General features: G+C 38.8%; 1 protein-coding gene across 1 annotated transcript in view; it reads right to left on the bottom strand.

Moving 5' to 3' along the window:
* Positions 1 to 21,294, bottom strand: part of DNAH5 (dynein axonemal heavy chain 5) — a 258,304-nt gene that overhangs the window by 85,259 nt on the left and 151,751 nt on the right. The window contains exons 54-58 of the mRNA XM_005694882.3: positions 18,434 to 18,587; positions 17,142 to 17,409; positions 5,104 to 5,335; positions 3,605 to 3,719; positions 2,964 to 3,140 (exon numbers count right to left, since the gene is read on the bottom strand). Coding sequence (XP_005694939.2) covers positions 2,964 to 3,140; positions 3,605 to 3,719; positions 5,104 to 5,335; positions 17,142 to 17,409; positions 18,434 to 18,587 — 946 coding nt within the window. The remainder of the gene's footprint in view (positions 1 to 2,963; positions 3,141 to 3,604; positions 3,720 to 5,103; positions 5,336 to 17,141; positions 17,410 to 18,433; positions 18,588 to 21,294) is intronic.

The raw sequence follows: 21,294 nt of genomic DNA, 5'->3' as shown, positions 1-21,294 counted from the left end.
TTTGAATGTGCCTAGAATTTTCTTAGTATGAATTGGTAGTACCAGATTTCAGAACTTACAAGGAGGCAATAAAATGAAGACAGAACCAGTGAAGGAAATTATCGAAAACCTCCCCTACATACCCCAATCACCTTGCCCCTATTCCCAGACATTTCTGCATTGATGGTGTTGCTGAATACTGTAGTGGTAGAGAGTACTAAATTAGGATGATATTGGAAAATATTTTATAATATTAAAAAACATGTCAGGCTTTTGAAATCTTATGAAAATGCAGACCTGTAGGAACTGAGATGCCACATGCTCCGTTCCTATAATGCTGTTAGTATCACAAGTCCAATAAAGGTTTAGAAGTTTCTTTACACTATCCTTTTCTTCTCTCTATTGATCAAAAACTCTCAGTGGATCCAGAGCGTCTTAAAATGGGCAGGGGGAGGATATGTTCAGGATCTTAAAGAGATATCTGCACCCTTATGTTTGCTGCAGTGTTATTCACAATGGCCAAGACGTGGAAGCAATGTAAACGTCCATTGATGGATGAATGGATCAAGAAAATGTGGTATTTACATCCAATGGAATGTTCTTCATGCTTCAATAATGGAAATTCTGCCATGTGCAACAGTATGGATGGACCTGGAACATATTTTGTCAAGTGAGATAAGCTAAACATGAAAGAAAAATGCTGCATGATCTCATTTATATGTGGAATCCCAAACAAACTCATAGAAGCAGAGAGTAGAATGGTGTTGCCAGGGGCTGAAGGAAGAAGGAAATGGACAGTAATGGTCAAAGGGTAGAAAGTTTTAGTTACGCAAGATAAATTCTAGAGATCTACTCTACAGCACAGTGCCCAGTTATCAATACTTTATAGTATACTTGAAATTTGTTAATGGGTAGATCTTAAGTTGTGTTCTTATCAAAAAAATAGTAATAAGAAAAACAGAATTACCCTACGATCCAGTAATCCCACTACTGGGCACAAAGCCAGAGAAAATCATAATCAAAAAGATACATGCACTCCAATGTTCATAACAGCACTATTTGCAGTAGCCAGGACATGGAAGCTTCCTAAATGTCTATCAACAGAGGAATGGATAAAGAAGCTATGGTACACACACACAGTGGAATACCACTCAGCCATAAAAAGGAATGACTCCAGGTCATTTGTAGAGATGCGAATGGACCTAGACAGTGTCATATACAGAGTGAGGTAAGTCAGAAAAAGAAACACAAAGATCATATATTAATGCATATATGCGGAATCTAAAAAAACGGTACAGGTGATCTTATGTGCAAAGCAGAAATAGAGACACAGAGCTAGGGAACAAATATATGGATACCAAGGGGAAAGGAAGGGTGGGAGGACCTGAGAGATTAGGATTGACACCCATATACTATCGACAAATAAATAACTAGTGAGCACCTACTGCACAGCACAGGGAACTCTGCTTAATGCTCGGTGGTGACCTAAACGGGAAGGAGGTCCAAAACGAGGGTATATGTGTAACTGTATGGCTGATTCATTTACTGTGAGATAGAAACTAACACGAATTGTAAAGCAACTATGCTCAAATAAAAATAAAGAAAGAAAAATTATAAAGAAGCAAACAATAAGAAAGGGAGCAGGAGGAAACTTTGAGAGTTGAGGGATGTGTCTATGGCCTTGAAGGTGGTGATGGTTTCATAGGTATGCACTCATCCCAAACTCACAAAGCTATACATATTAAATATATACACCTTTTTATATATCAATCACAACTTCATAAATTGGTCTTTTAAAAGTGGGACTGGGGAAGATGAGGTATCCACCAATCTGAGAGGCTAAGGACCCTGGAAGACTTCATGTATTAAGGAGGACAGTTTAGCCAGTGCACGAAGGAATGAAGAAACAGTAAGGAAAGATATATCACCTGTAAGAATGGTGTGAAACTTTGGAAAGATAAGAAAGGAAGGGAACATCTTCATTGTCTCTAAAGAGTAAAAATTCTCTTATACAATATGTTGTATACTGACTCAGAAAGCTTAAAGACTTAACATGGATCAAAAAAATGTATAAGTGTTTCAGGAAGTGTGCTAAGAAGGTAGCAAAAAATAATAACTATATCACATAATGATGCAAGTTCACTTGAGGTTATATAACTTGAATTAGCAATGGACAGGTCAGCAGTGTTCCAGTTCTCCAGCCACTTTCTAAGCCAAGAGTCAATAACATAAGACAATAGATGAGTAGACTAAGGATTTTATTCCCCTGACCAGGGATTGAACCACATCCACTGCATTGGAAGTGCAGAAAGTTAACCATTGGACCAGAATGTTAACCACTGGACCACCAGGGACGAAACAGTAAAAGCAATAACTTGAGTCCAAAACGTCTCCAATTAGACCAATCTCAAAAAGGGCCAGCCCTTGAAGATATGGCCTACTTCACTAGATTCAACATATTTTCCCAGAATCCAACCTCGTTTCTAATTTCATCATTTATAATATTGCCACATAACTGCATTGTGTTGGAAGACTGGTCAAAGCCTGACCTTAATGCGTAGCACTAGATCAGTAGTCCTTTGTCTGGATAATTTATATGTACACTCAAAGAAAGCTGTATCTTACTAACCTACTCTAACATCCTCAATGAATGAGTGAAAAAAATATTTTAGAAATTTTGTGTGACTTTTCTAATGTCACACAGCTTATTGGTAACAGAGTTGACATGAGAAGCTGGCACCCAGACCACTATTATATGGCACTGCCCATCACTTGTGAGTGAGAAGATAATACGTGAAGTGCCACCTACAATATCTTAAAAAAGCAAATAACACCTCCAAGCAGAAAATATCACTTGAAATCATTCCAGTGAAGAGAGCTTTGGTCTGAAGCAGTAGAACATTTCTTCGTTGTTATTCATCTTTTCTGCCTAATCTTCCTCCGAGGCCCTAGAAGATGACATCTGTTATATCACAAAGATGTACCTGCAAGGCTGCTTCTGCTTCTTCTAATGCTGGCTTTGCTGCTTCCAGTTTTTCCTCAGCAATAGCTTTATCTTTAGAGATGCTGTCGACAATGGCCTGGGCTTTGTCCTTCACCTTCTGGACCTCAGCTTTGACCTTTTCAGCAGCCTGTGCTTTCATTGTCACTTCTTTTAAGACCTAATTCAATATAAAACCAAAAAAAGTACATCAAAAATCACCCAGCTCAAAATGCACATTTTTGCCTGGATTCGTCGATTTTGTCCACTTACACAATTTTTCATACATAGAATTAAGAGTATGGTACTTTTAAAATTTTTAATTGGAGGATAGTTGCTTTACAATGTTGCATTAGTTTCTCTTGTACAGCAAAGTTTATCAGCTGTATGTAAACGTACATCCCGGCTTTTTTGGATTTCTTTCCCATCTAGATCATCACAGAGCATTGAGTTTCCTGTGCTATACAGTAGGTTCTCATTAGTTACCTATATCATTCATAGCATCATTGGTGTATATATGGTATTATAATGGAAAGAAATAATTTGCACTTCCATGGTTACAACTTAGAGAAGAAGCATACGGTATTAACATTTATGAATTGGGAATTCAAAATCAATACGATTCATGTGTCAATGTCTACCCACCATGTCGGCTTTATCATTGGCCACTTGGAGCTCCTTTTCTTTCACTTCCAGTTCTCTGCTCAGAGCTGCAACAGACTCTGAAGCTTCTTTTAGCTTTTCCAATCCAGTATTCATTCTGAGATTAAAAATCCAAGGTGAGGGAAGTGTTAACATGTGTGGTTCTTGGCCACATTTTCTAAGTACTGGTCTACTGATATAGATAGTAATGGTCATATTTGAAGAATACTGTATATACAATAGCAAATCCAAGAGGGCTTGACAAAAAGAGTAAATGTCTAGGCTTGATTCCAGACTAAAGTCACATATTGGTTCTTCATAGATTAAGTGTGAAAAGAGTGAGTCTGCTTAGAACACTGTATGCCATGAGGAATAACAGTGTCAAGAATCTGTCTCATGCAAGAAACATGCTTAATGAACTTTAGCTAAATGACAACAGACTTCAATTTCTTGAAACCCTATCATGGAGGAAAGGAAATAAATAACTTCCTTTTTTCTAAGGAGACCAATGACATTAAGAGAAGGAAGATTTGGGATCAAGAAAAGAAACAAATTTAAAGCTATCAAACTGCCTCATGAAGGGACCAGCTGCCTGTTTGACTCTAAAATAATGTGATCTTAAAGACAGGAGTTCTTAGAGTCATTTAGTCCAATCACTCTCCCAGGGGTCCCTTAGGTAGCAACCTTGGCTGCTTCTTGGTTGTATTCAGGCAGAAGAGATAAGTGTTCACAAAAGAGTAAAGTAGAGCTGGGAAGTTGGGAACAAATTTCAGTGAAGTAGGGTATTTGCTGTGCAGAGAACACATGTATCAAGCAGACTCTCCTACCCCAGACACTCAGAACATGTGGGAAGAAAGGGATGAGAGGAGGTGTGAGGGGATGTCTGTATTCTCAGCATTTTTCCAAGCTCAAGGTTTCTATTATATCATCCAATACTGTAGAAAGTGGTAGGCCACAAGAAAACTTGGCAATATTTAATCTCATTGGGCAAGAATAAAGCCACTAGCAACCATGGAATGATCCTTCGAACCAACTTAAGGAAGGTTTCTCAATCTCAGCACTATTGGTTTCTGAGGCTGGATAAATCTCACAAGGACTTCCCAGGTGGCTTAGTGGTAAAGAATCTGCCTGCCAATGCAGGAGATGCAAGTTTAGTTCCTCAGTCAGGAAGATCTCCTGGAGGAAGAAATGGCAAGCCAGTCCAGTCTTCTTGCCTGGGAAATCCCATGGACAGAGGAGCCTGGCAGTCTACGGTCCAGGGAGTTGCAACAGCAAAACTGCATGTGATGAGGATTGTCCTGTGCACTGTGAGGATATTTAGCACATCCCTGACCTCTCACTCTTGATCCCAGCAATACCTCTCGACCACCCCCCATACCCCCACCCTAGTTCTAACAAACAAAAATGTCTCCAGTCATTGCAAAATGTCTCCTTGGAGCAAACTTGCCCCTAGTTGAGAGCCACTGATTTACAAGAACTTCATATTCGACCCTCACACTTACCTGTCGGCCAGAGTTTGCACCTCCGCATGCTTCTCTCCATATATGAACTTATAGCCCTGAATAAAGGAGAGGTACGATTTGGGTGTCACATGGGTAGAACGTCGGAATCTCTGGAAATAATCAACACACTTCTCAGCTACCCCATCCTGGAAGGAGCCCATGCACTGAATGACTTCCTTCTTGGTTTCCAAACTGCAGTCAATATCATAGGCAGAGAGGAAGTGTTCCGACACTAGAAAGAATAAAGACAGCTGTATGTGAAATATGAAAGCGAATGATCATTTTAAAAGTTAAGTGCCTTGAGTCACAGATGTAAAAAATAAGTTTACAGTTACCAGGGAGGAAAGAGGGAAGAGTGAATCGGGAGACTGGGATTGACATATACATATTACTATGTAGTTCAGTTCAGTTCAGTTCAGTCGCTCAGTGGTGTCCGACTCTTTGCAACCCCATGAACCGCAGCACGCCAGGCCTTCCTTTCCATCACCAGCTCCCAAAGTCTGCCGGGAGCCAGCGTGAGGAATTCCGCCCGTGGCAAAGGTCATGAGGAAGGAAGCCAGACATACGCAAAGGCGTGATCTGGCTTCAGGGGTCTGCCTGCCTTATTGCACTGTACTTTCCACTCTTCTGCCTCTAAAAGGAATTAACTTAGGGCTCCAGTTAACAGTTTCCTGCATATAAAAAGAATGTCTCAGCTTAAACCCCTCTGATAGCTTTCTAACTTACCTGACCAGTCTGCCCAGACTTTTACAACTTGTGATTGTTTACAGCCCCCCAACTGTGAAAAGCAGGAAGCTTAAAGCATCTTAAAGATACAGAGCCTTTTTTAAAGAGCTAAGAATTATATTGGTAGAGGGTTTTCACTGTTGAGTCAATGACTGCTGCCAGGCCTCCATATTCTTTATCTTTTAGACACCTGAAGGATATTAATCAATGTAATTGGGATATAGAAAAAGGAATATAGTAGTTTTGATGTTAGCAACACTAGACTTTTGAGTTAATTACTTTTCTCTTTGTTATAAATCACTGTACTTCCTTCATTGTTATAAATTGTTGTGTCCTTGCTATGTAAGAATGTAACTTTATTTAGCGCTTTCTGAGAGTGGCACCAGACTTTGGGAAGAACAACACAAATAAGTTCTCTGGTTGACAGACCCTTATCAGAAAAGGGCCATAAAATGTTAATTGGCCCTCTGGCCAGAAGATGATGTAACTCACCTAAGACTTGTGTATACAACTAGGTATGCAGAGAGAAAGCCTAGTCTCGAAAAGAGTCAGGGCTGCTGACGCTGCATAATTTTGTATTATCCATGGATCTCTATGTACAATCAAAAGTATAAAAGGCCTTTCCAGACAATAGAGGATGGGCCAGTCACTGGAAAGACTGGTCCCCCCATGTCTTTTCTTATTCTATTTTCAGGCTGAATTCCCATCTGGGGCGTGGAGGCTTGCCATGTCCACTTACTTGTCCTGGCTTCTAAGACCCACGAGAGAGGGAGCCCAAGGTGGGGCACCCTCCACTATTCAAACGGGTGCCAGTGGCCTAACGTAGATGGCGCAAACCTCTTGTCCTGAGGTTTTATTAGTTCTCCACGTAAACCAAGTTATTCAGCCTCTTTTCTCCACTAAATTTTCCTACTATACTATTTCTTCCTAATCTCTCTTTATATTTCTAAATAAATAAGTTTTTCCTCACCACGCCATCTCCCCTTCAAATTACCCTGGATCCACCAGGGCTGGACCCCGGCAAAAGTCCACCCAAAACCCAGGTCCATTGAGTTGGTGATGCCATCCAACCATCTCACCCTCTGTCATTCCCTTCTCCTCCTGCCCTCAATCTTTCCCAGGATCTTTTCAAAAGAATGAGTTCTTCACATCAGGTTGTGAAAATATTGGAGTTTCAGCTTCAACATCAGTCCTTCAAATGAACATCCAGGACTGATCTCCTTTAGGACAGGCTAGTTGGCTCTCTTTGCAGTCCAAGGGACTCTCAAGAGTCTTCTCCAACATCACAGTTCAAAAGCATCAGTTCTTCTGTGCTCAGCTTTCTTTATAATCCAACTCTCACATCCATACATGACCACTGGGAAAACCATAGCCTTGACTAGACAGACCTTTGTTGACAAAGTAATGTCTCTGCTCTTTAATATGCTGTCTAGGTTGGTCATAACTTTCCTTCCAATGAGTAAGCCTCTTTTAATTTCATGGCTGCAGTCACCATTTGCAGTGATTTTGGAGCCCAGAAAAATAAAGCCAGCCACTGTTTCCACTGTTTCTCCATCTATTTGCCATGAAGTGATGGGGCTGGATGCCATGATCTTAGTTTTCTGAATGTTGAGCTTTAAGCCAACTTTTTCACTCTCCTCTTTCACTTTCATCAAGAGGCTCTTTAGTTCTTCACTTTCTACCATAATAGTGGTGTCATCTGCATATCTGAGGTTATTGATATTTCTCCTGGCAATATTGATTCCAGCTTGTGCTTCTTCCAGCCCAGCATTTCTCATGATGTACTCTGCATAGAAGTTAAATAAGCAGGGTGACAATATACAGCCTTGACGTACTCCTTTTCCTATTTGGAACCAGTCTGTTGTTCCCTGTCCCGTTCTAACTGTTGCTTCCTGACCTGCATACAGGTTTCTCAAGAGGCAGGTCAGGTGGTCTGGTATTCCCATCTCTTTCAGAATTTTCCACAGTTTATTGTGATCCACACAGTCAAAGGTTTTGGCATAGTCAATAAAGCAGAAATAGGTGTTTTTCTGGAACTCTCTTGCTTTTTCAGTGATCCAGCAGATGTTGGCAATTTGATCTCTGGTTCCTCTGCCTTTTCTAAAACCAGATTGAACATCTGGAAGTTCTCAGTTCACATATTGCTGAAGCCTGGCTTGGAGAATTTTGAGCATTACTTTGCTAGCGTGTGAGATGAGTGCAATTGTGCAGTAGTTTGAGCATTCTTTGGCATTGCCTTTCTTTGGGATTGGAATGAAAACTGACCTAGTCCAGTCCTGTGGCCACTGCTGAGTTTTCCAAATTTGCTGGCATATTCAATGCAGCACTTTCACAGAATCATCTTTGGGGATTTGAAATAGCTCAACTGGAATTCCATCACCTCTGCTAGCTTTGTTTGTAGTGATGCTCCCTAAGGCCCACTTGACTTCCCATTCCAGGGTGTCTGGCTCTAGGTGAGTGATCACACCATCATGATTATCTGGGTCATGAAGATCTTTTTTGTGTAATTCTTCTGTGTATTCTAACCATCTCTTCTTAATATCCTCTGCTTCTGTTAGGTCCCTAACATTTCTGAATAGATAATTTATAATAACCTACTAAATAGCACAGAGAACTCTATTCAATATTCTATAATGACTTATATGGGATGAGAATCTTAAAAAAGGTGGATATATGCTTACATATAACTGATTCACCTTGCTGTACAACAGAAACAGACACAGCATTGTAAATCAACCATATTCCAAAAAAAAAAAAATTGTTAGTTAACTGGCTATTTTAAAAAACTTAATACAGTTCTTAGGAACTATGTTTATAGCCCTAGCTAGGTAGATACATGTCAACATTTTTGGCTCCAGGCCTATGACATCAACAATTTTATTTTTTCTTTCACATACAAAACTGTAGCAGACTTTGAGCTTATCATAAGTCTTTGTTTTCTGGTACTTTGTACAAAGACGTCTCCTCTACACAGCTGCAGGTTCTGGTCAGCAGCCAGCCTATTTTATGGTTTACATAAGGATGAAAGTGGTACAAATAACTCAGAAATCAGAGCCACCTGGTACTCATATTTAACAACCCCATTTATTTATTTATTTATTTATTTATTTATTTATTTATTTATTTATTTTTTGCTCAGAAACTGCCATAACCTTAATTCCCTCAGGCTGTGACTGCATTTGTAATATGGAATGTTCGGCACTAAATTTTTTTTATGCCCTGGCAATCTTATTCTTAAATGTGGCACCTGGCCATCTGTATGCAGTCAATTCTAATTTATGGTATCCTTTAAAAATGTATGAGTAAAAATCTTCTGTTGTAGACCTTTATCCTCCCAACAGTGCCAAACATGAGACCAATTCTAAAACAGCATTTCTTATTATAAGACCTGGCCGTCAAGTCAGAGTGAATCTATCATCACGAAGACACAGCATGTGTGCTGAACACCTACCACTATGAAACTTGGTCTCAATCCCAAGGAATATACAAGGCTTATACATAACACAGTTAAAGTTTATCATAAACATCTTTATTCATCTTAGGAAAAAATGGTCTATGGATTTCCTTTAAAAGTGCTAATAGTATTGAATGATGTACATAAGAATTACAAATAGAAATACAGCCAGTAAGGAGGGAGGAAAAGAGAAGGAATCAAGTGAACAAACCTATCAGGTGATGGTTAGCAGAGAAATGAACAATGGTATCCTCTCAATATTAGTGAAAGTTGCTCAGTTGTGTCCAGCTCTTTGCGGCCCCATGGACTATACAGTCTATGGAATTCTCCAGGCCAGAATACTGGAGAATTTCCCTTCTCCAAGGGATCTTCCCAACCCAGGGATTGAACCCAGGTCTCCCACATTGCAGGTGGATTCTTTACCAGCTGAGCCACAAGGGAAGCCCAAGAATACTGGAGTGGGTAGCCTATCCCGTCTCCAGAGGATCTTCCTGACCCTGGAATAGAATCAAGGTTTCCTGCATTGCAGGTGGATTCTTTACCAACTGAGCTATCAGAGAGTAACTGATCACTAAATTAAGTTCTTAATGCCATAACTGTGAGACCATTTACATCTATGTAAATAACAGAAACAGTTTATCAATTGGGTTATAAATAGTTTAACATATACACTGAAAGGTAATATATTAAGACACTTGGAAGCTATATTTTTTCATATAATTTAAGGAAACACTATAAAGAACAACTTAAACTCTAGGAAGTTTAAGTCTAGTCATTGAAAACATATGAACAATTCTTGCCTATGAGGCCAAGAAACTGTTGGTTGGTTAAACTGTAGGTTTTAACCCCAATGGCAACATTATTCACTATGTGCCAGGCATGATACCAAGTCTTTTCTCTGGCATTATGGGATATTCTCAAGAATGTCCCCACTTTCTGAAAACTTTCTTGTATTGGTTTGGCTGAAAAGTTCATTAAAGTTCTTCTGTAAGATGTTGTGGAAAAATTCAAGTGAACTTTTTGGCCAACCCAATATTTACCATGTAATAATTTTTATCCTTCTTATGCAAACTGATAGTATTAACTGTTGTTATTGTTTAATCACTAAGTCAGGTCCAACTCTTTTGCAACCCCATGGACTGTAACCCACCAGGTTCCTCTGCCCATGGATTTCCCAGGCAAGAATACTGGAGTGGGTTGCCATTTCCTACTCCAGGAGATTTTCCCAACCTAGGGATCGAACCCACATCTCCTGCATTGGCAGGCAGATTCCTTACTACTGAGCCACCAGGGAATCCCCATAATATCAATAATCGTGACTTTTTTCATTATTTAGCAAGTTGTCTTTGTGTCTATTCAAAAAGTCAAAGAAAAAAATGGAATGGAATTTAAGTACATTTTTCCATAGACCCACAATCTCTGATGCAGGAAAGGTTAAAAAGGACCACTTCCTCTTAGAGTGACCCAAGCCTGCTAAGACTCAGAGAAAAGGGCATGGAAAAATCCTGCTGTTGTCAGTTTGGAGACCCATCTTTAGGCTGATGTCTGAGGTTGTTGGAGGTTATATCCCGGTATTGTTTGTTCATGTCACTTGGTGTAGAACAAGGCGATGAGTATGTGGGACAGAAGGGAGAACACTGGCCTCAGTCCCTGAATTTTCCTGAACTGGAAATTTTCAAATTTCCAATTCATTTGGATTCAAAGAACTGAAGTAATAAAGTGAGGAGGGCACATGAGTTGCATATCCAGTAGCCATCCCCTCTCTTTCAGTAACAAAAGAATCCTAAATTTGCTCCGAGTAGCAATCTGTGCAACTAAAAGTCTTTTGATTCCCCAAACTCTCTTGTAGCTGGAGGTGACCCAGTTCTGGCCAAAAACATGCAGACAAAAGTCCCTGGGGAAGAACTCTGTCCCAACTAAGAGACAAAGCTTCATGTGGCACCAACAGACACAAAGCCCTGAGACACAGCAGCCCTACAAGAACAGGAGCCTCACCCTAGGATGACAGCAAGCTAGGCACAGGTCCCCAGTTGTATTCTAGGCTGCACATCTCTGTACTTCCTTGTTAGCAGGAAAAAGAAAAAAATAAAATAAAAACCTTGTTTATGCCAAAAATAAAACAAAAAATTTGCATAAGCCACTACTGCTCTGGTTTTCTCTTACAGCCAAACACATAATGCTATGTTCAGAGGGGAAAGATACCTAATCCTGGCAGATCCTAAATCACAAAACTTTATCAATTAATCCTTAGAATATCCCTAAGTGATGGATAACACTATGTATATTTTACAGATAAGGAAAATGGGGCTTACAGAAGTTTGCTTGCAGGCAGGAGCATCAGAATTCAAAGCCAAAGGTGATGAATTCCAATGCCTAAAGCCCCTTGATTTAGAAATTCAAATGCAACAAAATATAGAGTCTTTAGAGTGTTAAACAACATTTTTTATTGGAGCTCAAAGTTCAAAAGTATCTTCTGACTAACGTGCTTGATAAACAAAATATGCTAATTGTTCTGGGGACTGCTAATTGCAGTGGGGACTACTGCAGTTGGTATTCCTTTCTGAGCGGTTCTGAGTGCAATTGCCTCATTTCTGTTTATGCTCCATTGTTAGTTGCAAGCAGTTGCAGAAGCAGTGGTGTCTGACTCAGAAGGCGGAAATCCTGTATACTATATTAATAAATCAAGTAATATTTTTGAAAAAGGGCCAGTTTATATACATAATTAAAATGGCCTTCTTTGAAAAGAAATATATGCCATATATATGCTTATATGATTTTATAAGCATATTGATTTTATTGAGATGTTATTTACAAATAAGGATGGCCTATTTTAATAACAATGTGCTTATTTAAAATGGAGTCCAGTAGGACATTAATAATTATCTTCACCTTGGAGAAATCTGAATGAACTGAATTTAATAGTGACTTTGGAATCACTGACTTTCATTAAAAAACACAATATCACCAGAATAAAGATAATAGAAATACTTAGAAACAATTCAAATCAACTCCATATTAAGCTAAAAACAAAGATTTGCCAAAATGTAGATTTCTAAATGGTGGGAAGGCCAAGGATTTTATAGGGTAAGATAAAGCATATTTTTCTTTAAATGTTTCATCTAAAGATTCAGTCCATTTAAATTCATGCATATAAAGAATTTCATTTTTTCAGAAGCAATATAATTACTATAAAATCTTGTATTTATGGTATGTGTGAGATAAAGAGGAAGACACTTGGCTTATTCTGAGTATCTTTAAATTAGAAAAATACTCTAAACAATAAGAATAAACTATCCAAAAAAATAAGAAAATAATACCATTCATAACAGCACCAGAAAATAAAATGCTTAAAAATAAACTTCACCAATAGTGTGAAAGACTTGAATTGAGAACTATAAAACACTAATGAAAAAATTACAGTACATATAAATATATAGAAACACATTATATGTTCACAACTTGGAAGGATTAATATTGTTACAATGTCTATAGTACCCAAAGTAATTTACAGATTTTATGAAATCACTATCAAAATTCCAATTACATTTTATAAAGAAATAGAAAAATTAATGCTAAAATTCTTATGGAACCACAGAAGACTCCCAATAGCCAAAGCAACTTTGAGCAAGAACAAATCAGAATCACTTCCTGTTTCAAAATGTATAACCAACCTACAAAACTTAAAACAGCATGATAAATACAGGCATGTAGATCAACGGGACAGAATAGAGAGCCCGGAAATAAACCCACACATATACAGTCATGGGATTTTCAACAAGGGTTCCAAGAATATTAATACAATAGCGCAGTAAGTCAGACAAAGACAAATATCCTATGTTATCACTTATACGTGGAATCTAAAAAAAAAAAAATTATACAAATGAACTTATTTACAAAGCAGAAATAGACTCGAACACATAGAAAAACAAACTTATAGTTACCAAAGGGGAAAGGTGATAGGGAAAGAAAAAATAGGAATTTGGCAATAACACATACACCTGAAGAAGAAAATGGCAACCCACTCCAGTATTCTTGCCTGGAGAATTCCATGGACAGAGGAGCCTGGCAGTCTACAGTCTGTGGGGTCGCAGAGAGTTTGACATGACTGAGTGACTATTGTTCACTCACTCACTAAACACACTACTACATATAACATAGATAAACAAGGGCCTACTGTATGACACAGGGAATTACAATCAATATTTTGTAATAACTCACATGTGGAAAGAATCTAAAAAACAATATATACATTTATATACAACTGAATCATTTTGTTGTACACCTGAAGCTAATACAACATTGTAAGTCAATTATACTTCAATAAAAAATAAAAATTAGAAGTAAACCACAATAAGATATACCCTCATACTTGTTAAGGTATCTATGATCAGGAAAAAAAAAATATATATATAAGCATTTGCCAGGATGTAGAGAAATAACCCTTATACACTATTGGTGGGAATGTAAATTGATACAACCACTATGCAAAACAGGACATTTCCCAAAAAAATTAAAAATAAAACTACCATATGATCCAACAATTCCACTTCTGGTTATATATCCAAAGAAGTGAAAATCAAGATCCTGAACAGACATCTGTGCTTCCATATTCTCTGTAGCCTTACTCACAATAGCCAAGACATGGAAACAGCTCAAGCGCCATCCATGGTTGACTGGATAAAGAAAATGTGACACTTACATACAATGGAATGTTATTCAGCCTTTTTAAAAAAAAAAAAAAAGAGAAGGAAATTCTGCCATGTGCAACACCATGGATGAACCTGGAAGGCATTATGCTGAGTGATGCATAAGCCAGACCATAAGAACAAAAACTCAGGATGTCACTCACATAAGGAATCTAAGAGAGTCAAATCATTGAAGCAGAGAGTAGACTGGGGGCTGCCAGGGGCCAGGGGAGGGAAGTGGGAACGTGTTAGACAAAAGGCACAAAGTTTCAGTATACAAAATGACTGAGTCCTACAGATCCTCTGTCTGCCACTGTGCCTAGAGTTAGCCATATTGTACTGCATACAGTCAGGGTCTTGCTAAGAGGACAGATCTTACGTTAAGTATTCTTATCCCAAAATAATCATTATCATCTTCATCATGTAAGGGAGGAGCACTCAGGGAGAATGGGAGAAAGAGGGTGTTGAGTAGGAAGAAAAAGGCCACATTCGAGAATCAAGAAGGCAAAACCAATACAATATTGTAAAGTTAAAAATAAATAAATAAATAAATAACTTTTAAAAATTTTTTTAAAAAAAGAAGAACGGAGCAGGAGGAAAGAGTGACCTCAGTTAAGGATGGGAAGGCAGAGAGAACCAGTTCTTCCCAGCCTCGAAGGCCACGCTAGAGACTGTGCTTTTTTCCTGAGGGCAGTGGAAGGTTTTAATTAGAAAGCAATGTGATCAGGTTTATGTTTTCGTCACTGTTCTGCAATATGAGATGGATGAAAGACAGGTGAGAGAGGAGGAGAGAGGATTAGAAAGCTATTCGAGTTTTCCAGGTGAGTTACAATGATAGCTTGGCCCAGGGTGCCACTGAAAGGTAGAGTTGGATAGATTCCACCGTATTTAGCAGATAAAGTTGGCATAACTTAGTGATGGAGCAGACTTCAGAGTTGAAGAAAGGTGTTAAAGACAAAGAGCTCTCAGATTGTCGAGTTTCATGGACAACTGTGCCACTCCCTGAGAGAGACCGACCTGAAGAGGCTCAGTTCAGTTTTGGACATTTGGGGTTTAAGCAGCCTGGGAAACATAGACAAGACTGTGTCAAGCAGGCAGTTGAGTGCACAGATTTCAAGCCAGAGGACATAGGATACCAGAGATAAAAAAAATTGATGGGGCCTATTACATGGGAGACTGTGGATGAGCTTGCCAGGAAAGAGAGCTGGAGGGAAGAAATGAGTCTGTCTTGCCCTCCAATATGCCTGGCTCCATAAATGGCTTGTGAAGCTCAATAAACATGTTCTGAATAAATGAACAAATAGGTGATGCCTGAAAGTCAGGACACTTGCTAGGAGCTGAGGACATAGAAACGAAAAGTTTCCCTGCCCTCCATGGAATCTTGGCTTAGGTTGATGCAAAGAGATTTAAAAGAATGGGGCAGATTATGAGAAATCAACAAAGGAAGCACCTATGTCTTGCGATAGAAGGGATAACTGAAAATAAAGACTTGCTAGGAAGGGCTCATAATTTAAATGGCATCATCCTAATTATAGTACATTATGGTGTCTGTCACCTGAAATTGTTATTTTTATCATTAGTAATAATACCTTACATGATAGTCTACAAAGCACTTGCATACCAATTATCATATTTCACAGTATACTTGAATGTAGCTCTTAAATACTGAGGTTTTATGCTCTGCATTTATATCTTACCTCAAAGAATTTTAAAGTTTTATCCTTAGTGGTATTGACATTTAAATAGGATTTTAAATTTTTTAATCATGGGCACTTTCTCAAATCTTATAAGAGGGAACACTGTACATCAGTATTTCAAACATATTAAAAGAGTCTATGTTTAAAAGACACAGATCAGAAAACCGTTACTATCGAGAGTGGAATGCTAAGAATAAAATGTCAGTAGTAAAAGAATCCACCAGCAATGCAGCAGACTCAGGTTCGATCTCTGGGTTGGGAAGCTCCCCTGGAGAAGGAAATGGCACCCTCTCCAGTATTCTTGCCTGGGAAATCCATGGACAGAGGAGCCTGGTGGGCTACAGCCCAGGGGGTCACAAAACAGTTGGACATGACTTAGCCACTAAACCATCAACACTGCTGTATATATACTATACATATATATTGGCTATAGCTATTGGCTTCTCGCACCTCTGATAATTCCTTCAGCCCCACTGTCCCCAGTTTTCCATGTATAATGAGTGGGAGACAGTGAATCAGTCATTCTCCCACTGGGAACTGCAGAGCTAGGGAGGGAGGTATGGCTGAAGCAGGTGACAGGGCCATGAAAGGATGAGGCTTCAGAATCCTTCCTCCCCCCTGCTTCTCATTGTTTTATCTATTAGGACTACCTGCCATGTTTTACTGGAAAATAAGCCTCTTCTTAATTATTATGAAAGCATAACAATCAGGCAAAAACTCTGAAAACGACTGCCCTGAATCAGGGTTCCCCTGAAGTCTTGATACAATAGGTCAGAGGTGAGGCTTAACTATCTCCATCCTTTAAAATAGCTACAGACACTTTCTCACCAAAAGCTGAAAAAACCATAAACTGAAGAAATGCTCTCTAACATCTCCTATACAACTTTCACGTTCAATTGCATTTACAGAATAAGAGAAGCATTCACGTTCCACAGGATGGAGGATTAAACAGAAGCAGAAGCAGCAAGGGCTCCAATCATGAAAGTCTCTGTTGAACAATCCTTTTTCAGGCCCAGAAACCATCAGAGGATGGATGATAACGTTTTCCTCTTTGATTTCCAGCCCTGCAGCCACAAGAAGGAATTACTTGGCTTAAACTACTCTGAGGTTGACCAACCCACTTAAAAAAGAACACAAATGCTATTAGAGAGATTAAAACCTCAGTGTCCTCCTGTGATGTCCCAGGACCTGCCTGGGGACCAACTGAGACAAAGCTTTAAAACACGCTGAAAACACTAGAATCACTGTAAATTAACCCAAGGGGTTTCAGACTGAAGATGTCATTCGCTGATAACCACACTCTGGGAAAAAAAATTAGCTGCCAAATGAGAAAGAGTAAAGTCTTGCAAAAATCCTCAAACCCTGGACAAAACTTTTGGCTCAATCCAGTGGATGGCACAGAATATAAATACATACACACACACACACACACAATAAACCAGAAATTCTGATATAAAAACTCTCCCCCATACTAACCAGCAACCAAGGCATCCTTGGGCCATCGGCTGAACCAGTCAATAGTGCATCCTGAAATAAGGGCAGGAAACTTCAGAGCTCGATTTCGAAATTTCTCCCCCACCGGCGAAAAGCAGAGAACAACGTGAAGGTTCTGTCGGACCCGGCTCATGAAGTAGTCATACAGGTTTTCATTCGTAGGAGGGCGCCTAGGATACTCTTTTCTCATGACTGATATGAGATCACTATTAATTTCATCAATTTCATCACGAGCAAAGAGGTTGGAGACCTTCAAGAAAAGTGCAGACATCAAATTCAATACAGTCATATAAAAACAAATCAGAATTTATAGCCTGATATGTACAATGTATTTTCTTCATTTGTGTCCTTAAACTCATGCTTAGAAAATCAACCAAAGTCCTCACAATAAGATAGACCACATTTTAATACACATAAATTGTTCTGTTTTAAAGTCACAGGCCTTTTTTAAAATTTTAAATGTATTTATTTTAATTGGAGGCTAATTACTTTACAATATTGTATTGGTTCAAGGGAGTGAATGGACATATCAAAAATCCAACCAGCTTTCCTTGCAACCTTCTGTTTTTCCATCTCTCTCGGAGCTTCCATTAACATCTTCAACATTTTGATTGGGAGTTTTATCCCTCAGAAACCCAACAGAAAAAGCCATTCTTCAAACCAATCACCTAATACCAAAAATAGTACTGATTCAGTACTTTAACAGAGAGAAATACAGAAGGAAATCCTCCTAACTCTGGAGGGATTCTGAAGAGGTGAAACACGTATGTGGTACATATCCACAATGGAATGTTACTCAACCATAAAAGGAACGAAACTGAGTCATCTGCAAAGATGTGGATGGACCTCGAGTCTGTCATACAGAGTGAAGTCAGAAAGAGAAAAACAAATATCGTATATTAACACAAATATGTGGAATCTAGAAAAATGGTACAGATGAACCTATTCGCAGGACAGGAACAGAGACCAGACATGAAAAGAATGGGCTTGCTGATACAGGGATGCAAGGGGGGGTGGAATGCACTGGGAGATCGGGACTGACATATATACACTACTTTGTATACAATAGCAAGCTAGTGGGAACCTGCCGTAGAGCCCAGGGAGCTCAGCTCAGTGTTCTGTGATGACCTAGAGAGGTGAGATCGGGGTACTGTGGGAGGGAGGTCCAGGGGGAGGGCATATACATACAGTTAATTCACTTCGCTGTACAACAGAAACCAATGCAACACTGCAAAGCAATTATACCCCAATTTAAGAAAAGAATAAGCTCCTACCTCACCCGATGATAAAACATTATTCATATATTCCAAAAATGACTCATCTTTAATTTCATTGTCTGTGAAAATAAAAGTGATGCCTTTGCCTTGCTGACCAGCTGTTCTATACAATGTCTTCAGGTCTTCCATCAGATTTGATGTGTTGTAGGATCTAGAAAGAGTGTCATTGTGCCATTAGTTAAAATATGTTCTTGGGAAGGAAAGATCCTTGTAACAATGCTTTATACCATTTGGTTAACCAAAAAATGCTGATATTATGCTATCGGGGAGATATTTTGTTGTAGGCAACTGTTACTGGTTCACTGTATTTACTTGCAAAAATGAAAATAATTTTTAAAACTATTAAAATTTTTAATAATTTTAAAATTTTAAAATTTTTTAATAATTTTTTTAAAATTATTTTAAAATAATTTTTTAAATATTATATTTTATAAAATATAATATTACACACAAAAAAAACATCTAGAGTGAAAAACCAACCTGAAACAAAAGTGTGATTTTTAGCACAACTAAATGCCATCAAAATGAGTATACACGTCTCATTTTGAAAATATTTGTTGGTAAAGATAATGAAAAAGCCAAGCTGGAATATTTACTAAGCACCCATCTGCAATTGATATTTTAGAAGCTGCCTCATAAACTGAATTAAACTAAACTAAAGAATTTCAAGTCTTCATTATATGGCATGAGGGAGACACCCTGTTATAAATGGGGCCCTCCTAATCTCCCAACACAACTATTTTCATTGCATCTTTGTATCTTATGTGAAAGAACTTTCTCAGCAATCAGTGCACTGCAGTAGAATCTTTGGAAACATTATTAAATATCCCACTCTAACTCTTATCTCATGTCTAAAACAATCTTTTAGTGAAAGTCAACTTGCAATCATGAAATGTGAGAGAGGTCTCAATATAGAGGAGCCCATGACTGCCAAAAGGGAAAATTAAGATATTCTTATCCTGGAGACTCTGATTCAGTAAATTAGCATCTGAAGTTTTTGTCATTAGATAAACTCAGAATTCAAGGCACAAGAGCCAATGGCCTTCTGATTTTTAAAAAGCTACAAAATATTTAACTTCTATGCTCTGTGCTTTTTCAACATTTAAAACCTAAACTCTGGAACCAGAAGCACCATTACTATGCAGCAAAATTTTATTTATTTTTAACTGGAGGATCCTTGTTTTACAATATTGTGTTGGTCTCTGCCAACTTGAACCAGTCATAGGTATACATATGTCCCCTCCCTCTTGAACCTCTCTCCCACCTCCCACCCCATCCCACCCCCCAAGCAGCTAAGTTGTTACAGAATACCAGGTTGACCTCCCTGTGTCGCACAGCAAACCCCCACTGGCTATCTATTTCACATATGGTAATATAGTCACAAAGAGTCGGACACGACTGAGCGACTGGACTGAACTGAACTGATTGTGTATATTTCAGCGCTCCTCTCTCAATTCATGCCCCCCTCTCCTTCCCCCACTGTGTCCATAAGTCTGCTCTCTGTCTGCATCTCCACTGCTGCCCTGAAAATAGATTCATCAGTACCGTTTGTCTAGATTCCATACATACGCATTAATATACAATATTTGTTTTTCTCTTTCTTACTTCACTCTGTGTAACAGGCTCTAGGTTCATCCACCTCACTAGAACTGACTCAAATTCATTCCTTTTTATGACTGAGTAACATTCTGTTATGAATATGTAGCACAACTTCTTTATTCATTCACTTGTCCATGGACAGCTGGGTTGCATCCATGTCCTGGCTACTGTAAATAGTGCTCATGCAGCAATATTTCACGAAGACTTCTAGATAAATAAGATCTGAAAGGTGAGAAAAAATGTTCGAAGACACAGTCCCCTGAGGAAGAAAGAAAGAAGGAGGCGGGAGGGAGCGAGGGAGGAAATGGGAGGGAGTGAGGGAGGAAAAAAGAGAGATAGGTATGGAGAACAAAAGAAAATATCTTCTTGAGATATGGAGAAAACTTTCAGCCCAGTCTCCTAGATCTCAAGGACCCCACTGCTTCAAATAACATGACCTGAGTCATCTAACAAATAGCTGTGCTTCCAAAGGAGAGTCTGTTAATTGCCTGAGCCTTGACCACACGGCTATGTAAAGGCTAACGTAGTAGGATGGTCTCTGGAAGGTTTTGAGAAGCCAGAGAAGGCCCTGACCATCCTCTTTCTCAGCACAGGAGCATCCCCAGCACAACACGCAGAGGAACTAATTTATCGCAGAGAGAGGAGCCGAAAGGTATTTTTTCTGAGCCAGCAGTGTCATCAGTCATGGCAGACCAGAAACCAGAAGCACTGTGGTCAATTCCCAGGCTTATCTGGGTTTTCATGCAAATCATAGCCTTTCTGAGCCTCAGCTATAAAATATTCTGCCAACCCACAAAGCCACAAAGTTCTTTTGAAGATCATATTAGTGTGTGCATGTAAAAGTGCTTTGAAAACTGTAAGTTTTATACAAAACATGAGAACAAAAATCTGAGTTCAATCCCTTTTCTGAACAGGTTATCTTTCATCTAATGTTGCTTCTATCCACAAACCAGAAGAATTATACACAATGTAACTAAAATTATTTCTCTCTGTTTTAGTACTTGGGAAAAAAACATTTTAGATTGATTCTCCAAGCAGAATTCAGTAATTTAGACCAAATAAAAGGTGTAACAACAACAACCTGAGTATCTGGCTCTCCAAACCCAGTGTCTAATCATTTCTAACCTTTGTCGCAGCAAGTGGTGATGAGCCTCCATCTCAGAGATCACAGCACCAAACCAACATTTAGTCAACACCCGACAGGCAAGACTCCCACCTAGAAATTAACTTCTAATAATTTTCTGCCCAAATAAACTTTC

Source organism: Capra hircus, chromosome 20 (genome assembly GCF_001704415.2).
Source record: "Capra hircus breed San Clemente chromosome 20, ASM170441v1, whole genome shotgun sequence".
NCBI lineage: Eukaryota > Metazoa > Chordata > Mammalia > Artiodactyla > Bovidae > Capra > Capra hircus.
The sequence above is the reverse complement of the archived record's forward strand: the minus strand, read 5'-3'. Positions and strand labels throughout refer to the sequence as shown.